Raw genomic sequence first — 11,280 nt, 5'->3', positions numbered from 1 at the left:
GCCTGTCTGTCTGTCTGTCTGTCTGTATTTATGTGTTAGGTCATACAATGTACACTTTCAATTACAATGATTGTCATTTTATAATTTCACGGTATGTCTCATGACTGATTACGTTTTTTGTACAAATTCAACATGTTCTGGTCGAGAGAGGCACTGATTTCAGGGTACGTACCTTAAATTGCAATTCACTAAGTTTTCTCCCCGCGTTCTATAAAGCTACGAACTCAAGTTTCTACAGATGATTTAATACATCTCATGGTGTACAATATTGAGGAGTGAGTCATTCAAATAAAACAATTTCGAAAAATGGTCTAGTTACAACGTGACTGTGCATATATTGAACATATATGATACATTACTACATCATGATGTTTATTAATATTAAACAATAGACACCCTAAACAATAGACACCCTAAACAATAGACACCCTAAACAATAGACACCCTAAACAATAGACACCCTAAACAATATACATCCCCTCTCTTTGTCATCAAAGACCATGTATTAATACATAATGGTTTTATTGACCTTCTCACCTGTCAAACAAATAGTACTTAAAAATGGCCACAAACCTATTTGATACGTTTTGGGGGTATTTTTGCTGAATATTTAAGAGGTACTCGCACTATTCTACTTATTGAAACATATCTAACCATCACTTGCAATAGGGAACTTGCAATCCAGACTGAGCATGCTCAGACGCAAAGGACTGTGGTTATCGTAATACCTAATCTGGAGCTACCGATAAAATAAACCTCCTACTAAAATCAGGGTGACTATGAATTGATTATTTCTGTTTAAAAACAATGTAACATAATTGTTTACAATACTTTTTGATTAGTATTTATTATCACATTTCCCATGATGCAACATTCAACATGGCGGGTTTGCAAGTTCCCTATTGACTTTACCCAAACCTGGTAATAAGATATAACTTATAAATGATTCGGTGACGTAATTTATGATACGTATTACAATTATCGTGGAAGTCCCTACTATGCACTCAAGTGTCCTAACAATGCCAGAAGACAAAGTGTAAAGTCACGCATGTATCAACATTTAAAGTATACTTGAATTATAGTTCAATGGAGGTTTTCCGTAAGTATTTTCAATTGCAATTAAAGGACTTAGAATTCAATAGCAATATTTTCATTTTGGCAGGGACAAAATAAGATAAACAATAAAACGAACGAGCTCACTAACTTTCTCCCAGTCTGTCTTTGTGTCTCCAAATCCTTCCCTCTACCCAGCTCTTTTTCTCTGTCTATCCCTGCCTTTCTCTCCATCTATGGCTCTGTCTGTCTGTCTGTCTGTCTGTCTGTCTGTCTGTCTGTCTGTCTGTCTGTCTGTCTCTCTCTCTCTCTCTCTCTCTCTCTCTCTCTCTCTCTCTCTCTCTCTCTCTCTCTCTCTCTCTCAGATAAACATGCGTATTTTAGAACAATGGTAAAAAGTAACATCAGACTATAACTTGCAGTAGTTTTCCGACATATCATGACAAACTTGTGAGAACAGATGCGTTACATGTCACCGCAATCTAAACAGAATAGCAGATCATACATATTCAGACATTTGCACCATCGCTAAATGGTTAGTTTACAAAGTGAAAATAGGGAAATATGTGACCTAGAACTACTGCAATAAATAAAACATCAATGACACGGTGTAAACACGTTCTTACACAGGTACGGGCTTTCAAAACCATTAATCAAACCCATCAATAAACTTTGCACATGTTTAACGGAAATTAAAAAGAATGACAACCTCACGAACTACACGTAAACAATAGCGGCAATGGCTGGCACGTCTAGTTGGTTTCCAACTGCCAGAAGATAACACGAGGTTGGAGATATTCCCCTGAGTATCTGATAAAAAAAAGTTATTCTGGATAGTCGATAAACTAAAACACCGTACTCATTTGTACAATATAAGGCAGTTAACCCTGCCCTAGACAGAAATTCGTCTGGCGCCAAAAAATGTTACTTCACACTGCTATATTTCATTGTCTGGCTGGCGCTACAAAGATCTTACCAAAATCGCTACATTTCATTGTTTGGTTCCACACAAAAATTATCAGATCGTCGTCAAAAATGTACATTGTAACAAAATGCACTTTTTAGACTTGTATTTGAGGATTATATGGTAAATGTTGGTAAGATATTTGCCGCTCCAGACGATGAAATGTAACAGTGTTAGTAAGAGTTTTATCGCGCTGACGATAACATGTACAAATAAAGCATTGTCTAATGAGGAGAGTTCTCAGTGCCAAATCAGACGATGCAGGTTACCTGGCTTCGCTAGTAAATGTACATAAATGAGCGGGTAGGGGAAAAGTTAGGTTCACTGTCGTCTGCTAAACAGGTGATAAGTCTTCAGCGTGTTTTACAACAACTAAAGTAAAAGTTTCCTGTCGGAGATTTTATCAGAAAGAAGTCCCAAGTTAAGTATGTGTAAAGCTGGGCTAAATATTTAGGAATTATTCCCAAATATTTATCGTTGATACGTGTCTTTTGGGTAACTTACCTCTCCGAATGGAAAGTAAATTTAAAATAAACTACAACAGTGTACAAAGTAAGGAGATAGTTTTTTGTAGTCACGGTTAAAATAACGCTTCGCATCTAGAGGAGGTACTATTTGTTGTTTGGAAGTCGTCATCTTCTGACCTCTTGACAAGTAAACATTAATAGCTGGAGGGGGAGAAAGAGGGGGGGAGGAAGGTATCGTAGCGAATGAATATAGGATGATTGACCATAAGTTCAGTTGATCTGAAAGATCATATTAGTCAACGAGAAAGGTGCAAGCACGTGGAGTATAGTTATGCTCAGAAATAGTTTTCAAGTTTGACAGAAAATAATCTTAGAATATGGAAATCTAGTTTTTTTCTGAAAGAAAAAACCAGGTTTCACTTAATATTTTACGTTATGACAGTAACATATCGTTGAATGTGTTCCACTACTCTATAACAAAGTGTTCGAACGACATATGCCAAACTCTTTCTCGCTTATCAAACGTATGGAAAGATATCTACGAACCAAACTTTGACTAATTTCTTCGAAACGTTGCCCTTTAAAAGGAAAATAATAACTTCAGTAAGTTAATAAACACCATTTTTCTATAGCTGGTCTAAAATTAAGTAGCGACAAGCCAAAAAGTTACATAAAGCAACTATTTTTCCTCCAAAAATTATGAAAGTGGTTGAGCTATCGTATATGCGCAGTCCATAGGACAAAGTGATTGTTTACCCTTTGTTCAGAAATTAGCAACCCTCCATGCGTTGATTTGTGTAAACTAAATAAGGCTGAATGCGAGAAGTTTGATTAATTTCACTTCATTTTGAAACGAAGATCAATGAAGAGTTTGCTTTGAAGATTTTAACTCAAAATAGAGGAGAAATACTTGGTTTATTCTAAGGCACACAGTTTACTATAGTTCCATGTTATATGTACCGACGGCAACTGGTACGACAAACTACCAACACTTTTCACACACGATTGATTAAACATATACATGTGTAATAATTTTAGTGCATGCACAATGTAGCAACAATATGGCTAGGGTATGAAAAATACCTGAAGTTCTTGGCGCGACTGAATGGTGCTTTTTTTTCGTTCTTTTTAAAGAAGGGGTTCTTGTTTAATTTCACAACCATGCATTTTAAAGTCTTCATGTGGCATCCATTTTGAATTCGACAACAGTATTGCCAAAAGCTGTAGTGTATGAGATCACAGTAAGAAACAGAAGTTCAAAATTTTGTTTTTTAATCAAACATCTTTTAAAGTTTCACTTGAAAAATGCTGCATGACAAATGTCTCCAGTCTGAGATCAAGTGAGAAAAATCATAAGAATTGTCATTGTCCTCGCGTGATACCAGATGCACAATCCACGAACAGACGAACATCCGAGATTTGAGGCCGAGAATTTCAGTCAGGGCCGACGTCGGTGGAAATCCATTCGACGAATGTGAATATTGGCTACATTTCAAAGTTCATAGCGGTACTCAGTGCATAGTCTTAAATTCTATGAATCACTTGTCAAAGTAAAAAAAAAATCTTGGGAAAAGGATGATATAAACAAAGAAAAAAATAAACTTTAAATGATTGTCAGTATAGATACTTGTCAACAGTGAAAACAGATGGTTGCGATGCTTTCAAAGATTGCCGATCAGAATATCGAAGAAAGTCTGTGATCCAGATGTCACGGACAAACTTTGAAGCTCGCTGGAAATTTCCCACTGATCTATGATCAATTTGACGCAGAAAGGACACGAACAACGAAAACATGAACACGATCGAAAGTCTGTTGTAAAAATGTTGTGAACAGCGGAGTACTCGGTCAGTTCATTGAGAAATTGTCCCTGTGCCATCTGTAAGAAGGCGATTTTGCCTTACATTCTGGAAGCCAAAGTTACGAAATCGGTTTGGTCTCGAGGTGAACTCCCTGCTCTTACAACTGGGGAAGATTTTGTTGAATTTTGTGTTCCTGCTGATGACGACTCTGATCGTACAATATCCAAGAACGCGCCACTGCCGCCATATTTAGCTTCGACTTCTTGTAGTCTGCGGGTCGCCATTTCTTTGTCGCGGGCTCCTTTGACACGCTTCCACTTCATACGGCGATTTTGGAACCAGACTTTCACCTAAAAATGACACAAAGGACAAAAGATGTTAAATTTTATCTAATCGAGTATAAAATATATCAAAATCTTGAAAAGTTCAAGTCTGATTAGTGGTAAACAACGTAAAAGAAGAGATGATTCAAGCATGTGCTCAAACGTTACTGCAAATAGTTCCATTATTCTTGTCGGATCGTATTTTGCCAACCTTTCTTTTTGGGCTTTCGACAATTTAAAAAAAAATATCCGTGGTTCAATTTGGCAAAATAAAATAAAACGTTTGTTTCCGGATAACATGACTTCAGAAAACAGGGTAGGTAGGTCGGAATTCTTTTTTCTTTATTTTACATTTTTTAAAAATTACTTCGACCCCAAGATAAGATACTCGTCGGTCTCAATACTTCCATGAGAGTTTGATGAGGTGTAAAAGAAGTAAATGAAGACAAACACGTTATGCAGACTACTACTGTTGATAGTCTAAACAGATCTGGTTTCTCTCTGGAATACGAATTTTGAAAAAGTGACAACAAATGAGATAAAGGTATGAGGGTGTACATGGAAATACCAGTACAACGTTATAATTTTACCTTTTTAGGCAAAAAAATGTTTAGGGCCGAGGGCTTAAACTAGGGTTGGTCGGGTAATCGGAAACACACTATTTTTTTATTTGGCCTTAACAAATTTCTGTTCAAAACGTTATGCAATATTCAATGTATAAAACAGCGTACATTGTTTTGACGACATAAAACGGCGGGATAGTTGCCCGAAAAGGGGAAAATTTCGGACCCGGTGAATTCGTTTCGTTTAGTCAAAGGTGTCGGAATATCTCTTACGTGTCTTATACTGTGGATAATAGTGGAATATTATGAAGTTGTTGGTCAATTATAACCAATGGCACATGAGATATTGAGCCCATGATCATAATATTAGAAACTGTCAGTGCAACTAGAAGTTTGCAACATCTGTTGACAACAATTGCTGGAGACAAATATGGCGGAAAAGTCAGTTGTAGGTCCACCAACTCATACCAGGGCATTTGTCTATAGTTTTCATTACTCTGCCAGTTCAATTTTGTGCAACGACCAGTGAATACATGATGTATGGCGATTTGTTTTTGAAACAAATATCTGGGTGGTCAAAATAAATACTTTCAGAAGGAACGAAATGCCAGGGCAATAATGATAATCGAATTAACAGTAGTTACAACTTTTGACATTACTATAAAAAAGTCAGTTTTATTGATATGGTGATTTAATTTTACTGACCGGGTTTGATTCGTCTAGAGATCGTATTTTGCATACATTTTACAATCACATAAATAACGGAATTTTGCTGTAACAATTATTGCTGTAACAGATGGCCAGCCAGCGCACTGACTGTCTCGCTAAAAAAATAAATGTATGCCCAAATTACAGCGATAGCTCTCTTTTAGTATTAATTTAGAGGACGCTCTGACTGTTTTTTCTTCGATGAATATTGCTAACAATAGTTGATATAATTACAGTGTCAGCAATATGGCTTATTAAAACTTCGTAAAACAGGGAAAACGAAAAACAATATACGTAAACTTCTTCAGTTGTTGACATTGGTACACTTACTGAAAAAAACAAAGTTTAACGAGAACATATTCAAAGCATTACAAGAAATATAGTCAAATATGACTTGAAATCTTAATTATATTTGAATATTTTAACATCCTTAAGTTAGTTGTTATCGACTACATTATGGAATTAAATCCGTCTGCTATACTGTATTTCAACTTCGAAAGTACCCGATTCGCGTGTTTGTTCCGAATTATTGATACACATTATTCCACAAAAAACTGTCAGCGCAGTTAGTAGAAATATAAAATGTGGTTTCATTTTGATGCCTTTCGTTCCTAATTTGAGGCAAAACAAAACAATCGCCTGCAATCATTAAAAAATATACATTTACCGGAAGCCAAACAATACGAAATATAAACATTCAAATAACGAAAAAGTGTTTTAATATCAAAATAAACAAGACATTTGTAAACTAATTAGGAAATGGAGAGAACAAGTACTCATACATTCGAAAATAATGTTTAAAAGACAAGTCCAATAGCGCATAAATTGGAATAATTTTGACGATATACATTAATACAATTTGTTCGTAAGGTCATGTATTCTGAATAATCGCATCAATCTGTTGACAAACATTGATGTACGCAGTTGGAAATTTCAGATAACAATTTTCAAAGTTGGGTTTGGACAACTGCTAATGCAATGCAATGCAATACTATTTTCTATTGTATGTGTACATTCATTCGGTCGGACAGTTATTCAAACGGAACCGTTAGTTTTATATCCATGCGTATACAATTTAAACCTGGACTACTAGATTGAAACCATTCTCGGCGATTTCATATACAGTATATATTATTACTGATATACTACATATACTAAAGTTGACCACTCTCTAACAAATTCTAACGGGGGGGGGGGGGGGATGAAAGTCGACAATTTGTATGGGTAAAAAATTCATCCAAATTTCATTGAAAAAATAGATGCCATGATGTAACTTGAAAAGTACATATATCCCTGTACAAAAACTTCGCACACACAACAACAACAACAACAACAACAACAACAACAACAACAATATACATCAAAAGTAGTAACAACCACAGCAGCAACCGAATGAAATCCTGACATTATTAGAAATCATACCGTAAACGTTTCCCATGTGTATCCAAATCCTCACCATCAAATTATGTGTACACAACACACAAAAAGCGGGTGTATAGTTTACAGTTAAGTTTTACTCCTAAACAAGTATACAACATTAGCAAGTGACAAAACCTAACTATTAAGAAATAAACAACAAATGAAGTAGATTTAGTTATTAAAAGTTAAAGTATATTTCCTTGTACGTATTTCAAAACATGAATCACACTTTACGCGTTCAGCGATCATTCTAACTTTCTTCCGGGGTACGAATAAAACTTTATTACCGAGTGAATAGAAATGGTCTACCGTAAATATCCCTTTAAAAATATATTCTATCTCCTAATAATATTTCGATGTACATTACCTGCATAAATCAAACAAAGCATAACGGAGCAATAGAGCAATAAATTGTTAGTGGTAGGGGGGAAATGTCTCCTTCCGTATCATCTCAATTGAGATGTTTTAAATATAACGTCTTTTACAGTCAGATAATAATTTATATGTCTAACGTTATCTTACTTCAGTTCCGTGGATATTGTTACATCATAACTGTCGACCAGGTTTGATATTGGACGATAAAAACAAAAGAATGAAAAACTGGCTAGACATGCAAATAAAAGTGTGTTTTCTCTATCAAATATAACCCCCACCACCACCACCACCACCACCACCACCACCACCACCACCACCACCGTCAACACCAGTATTTTTTTAAATTAGCGACGATAGAAATTACATTCTATGATTACTATGAATGCTAGTGTGACTGTATTCATTATTATAAAGTCTATAACCGAAACTGGAAGTCTCAACAAAACATTTCCAACTGAATGCAAAATTTTCGCTAAACACCTCAGCTATACTATATTATTCAGAGCACCACCATCAATTTGATATCATGAACCTGACCTAATATGGAATACTGGCTTGGAAAAATCTATACAATTGATGTCATCATTTTCACATTTTGTAAGACATGAAAATTGTATATGGCTTGAAAAATTACTAAGATGGAAATTTGACAACAGTACGGAGTTTGCTTTAAAGTTGTGTAGACCTCAACGTTATACAAATTTTAAGTAGTAAATCCACACCTTCGTGGTCTAGTACATTTGTCTAGAAGTTATATTAATACGACAGCATTTAGTTTTAATTCACTTAAATTGCATATTAAGTATAGTTGGATATAAAAATGACAAGTTGGCGACATCTGCAATCACCATTATATATATTATTGACCTGACGATGCTTTATTAACACGGAGAAAGCTAGTCAGAATTTTTGGAAAAACTTTGAGATGAGTTTTGTTAAGCCAATCCAATATATGTTTATGCGTATATATATATATATATATACACACAACTTTCTACAGTCTTCATAATATGTTTATAATTGTGTCTGAGGCTGTGACTGTGTGTACTATTTTTATTTACATATATTTTGCTCATCATGGACCAATAGGAATTAGCAAGACTGTATTATTTTTACAACTGAAAGATATTCTTTTTTTCCATGTGAAGTATGAGTTTCTTTTCATGGAATTGAGAGAATGTTCCATTTAATAATAAGTGACGGAAAATGTATTTGTGGTGCTGGCAAACAATGGAAGGATAAAATGGAGCCTGGAGGTGAAATTAACCTGTACTATAGGTCAGTATAATTCACTGATTTGAATGATAAAAATCATAGGTATGTTTTCGCTGCGTTTTTCTTTCTTGGTAATTCATTAGTAAAACTGACAGATGCCCTAATTACAAGAGCTATGAAATCACAAGCTACAGCTTTAGATCACGTGTTTTCTTACTATTGCTCATATATGTTAACACATACATCAACATGGACTTAAAATTATATTGCTTGTATATTTGAAAATGAACAGACAACCACAGTACTGTCAAGGCCGAAACCAATGTGGAATGACTAAAACATTAGCCTTGGTTCGGTATTTTAGAAATATATACAGTGCTTTAGCCCCGAATCTTGACGTCTGCGATTATTTTGTCGTTTCCATGTTCTGCCGTTTTCTTCTGGCTAACAGCATTGTCAAGACTAAAAGCTACATTTTAGTACCCGGGCTAGCAATCGTAATACACTGGATGATATACCACTGGATGATATTGTTTTGAGTTCAAACTGTGCTATCGTTTCCGACAATATGGAAGACTAAAAGCAGTGCAAACATACATGTACCCCTGTCAGTACGCTTCAAGAGATGTTGGACATACGGTGTGTTTTCTGTACACCCATAATATGGTTTATCTCTTTAAGTAAGTAGAATACAATAACATACGTCTAAAAATGTGTTAGTCAAATGGTTTCATCGACATCTATTGTTGATAATTTTCAAATCCATGTAATCAACTGCAGCATCGTAAACATATCCGATCATCACTTCTGGTCGGTCTGTGACCAGCTGTTATACGATTTGCTTTGCTCAGTAGTAGATTGTGGTTTTTATTTTATGTGACATCCGAAACTCTTCAACATTATGGTTCTCGTTTTTCACACCAAAAAAAAGTTTAAAAAGTGAAATAAATTAAGCTTAATGTGACAGAATGGAAATATACTCTTTCAGATTTTAAAATGTCGAGATTTTTTTTAGATGTCAGACCTTTAGCAAAGTGGTAAAAAATGATCTGTGATAGGGCAAGGGAAGGCCGCCAGTGTTTTCAGAAATGTGAAAACTAATGTATCTAATTTGTAGAAAAAAAAAGAACCTATAACGAATTCCAGGCAAGGATCCCTATGCTTAGATGGTTGAATGATTGACACATGTATATTATGGGTATTGTCCTCTGCAAACATTTTCCCAGTACATTGTACTAAAATTGATCGTTTTGATAATATTAAGGTCATGAAACTATACCCTGAATATATTGATATTTCAATGACGTCATTGTATAGAGAAGATCAAAATCTTGCTGAAAATGTACGATTCTTTGGATGTTTGGTATAAACATTGTATGATTTTTTGGGGGTGTTTGGCGTAAACATTGCAAATGAAACGCAATTCGCAACAAATGTGACACCGCTTTTTCGCGGTCCAATACGTTTACTTTAGATATATCAATGTAGCACGTAGGCGTAGACCAAGTTCAAAAATGTGCTTAAATTAGTGTACATGATTACAAATTAGTACAAGCTGGGTGGTAAACTGAAAAGGAAAAGCGATAGTAAAACAACAAACATATGAAGGGAGTTCTCCAAGTTGAATATAGAAACTCCCGCTGATAGCCCGAATGCCAAAAACACGCCCGGTAACTTAACACTTATTGGAACTCTATTTGCATAAAAACTAGTCAGACGAAATGGCACCAATATCCAGTCACGGCTCTTACCTGTCTTTCTGTGAGATTTAGAGTAACAGCTATCTCGTATCGTCGTAGTCTCGTTAGGTAGTTGTGTACTGAAAATTCGTTTTCGAGTTCTCGTATTTGTTCCTTGGTGAAGGCAGTACGTTCTTTACGTGGTTTGGCGTTGAGGTCTAACTTATACCCTTCGTCCGTACTGTCCTCGTCTGCAAAGAAAGATTTTTAAACATGTAAATATATATTTTAAACATGTTAATATATATACATTTTTAATTTGGGCTTTGTAAAATCAATTGAATCAAATTTTGAACTTTAAAATGTCAACGGAATGATCTATAGTTCGACATTTCACATTACCAAGCCACCAGACTACTAATTATCATTTCAAACAGTGTGAAGTCAAAACGAACAACCAACTTTTACACCCGTTTTGTGTTCGTCATTAATCAAAGTCACAGTTTCATGATTTTCTTAGAGATTGTATTATTTTCTTCAAAACAGAACTAATAAAAATATTTATTAAACAAGGACGGTATTTTCTTGAACTTTCCAGAGAAGCATCCGAGTTTGCGGAACGGTTCTGAATTCGTTTTGTTGTTGTTATCAATTAATCCATAGATTCATTTCACGATCATGTTGTCGCGAACAACCCAGAAAGTCCGAAAGTTG

The 11,280-nt window shown here is 35.1% G+C and overlaps 1 protein-coding gene across 2 annotated transcripts in view; it reads right to left on the bottom strand.

Annotated features, from left to right (window-relative positions):
• Nucleotides 1-3,745: 3,745 nt before the first annotated feature.
• LOC144447432 (uncharacterized) overlaps nucleotides 3,746-11,280 on the bottom strand; it is a 21,493-nt gene continuing 13,958 nt past the window's right edge. The window contains exons 3-4 of one of the 2 annotated variants that reach the window (XM_078137455.1): nucleotides 10,639-10,817; nucleotides 3,746-4,634 (exon numbers count right to left, since the gene is read on the bottom strand). In XM_078137455.1, the coding sequence (XP_077993581.1) occupies nucleotides 4,383-4,634; nucleotides 10,639-10,817 (431 nt within the window). In that variant the 3' untranslated portion in view covers nucleotides 3,746-4,382. The remainder of the gene's footprint in view (nucleotides 4,635-10,638; nucleotides 10,818-11,280) is intronic. The other variant, XM_078137454.1, reaches the window with a different exon arrangement.

The sequence above is a fragment of the Glandiceps talaboti genome, chromosome 16 (genome assembly GCF_964340395.1).
Source record: "Glandiceps talaboti chromosome 16, keGlaTala1.1, whole genome shotgun sequence".
Lineage (NCBI taxonomy): Eukaryota > Metazoa > Hemichordata > Enteropneusta > Spengelidae > Glandiceps > Glandiceps talaboti.
This window is presented reverse-complemented; position numbering and strand designations above follow the sequence as displayed.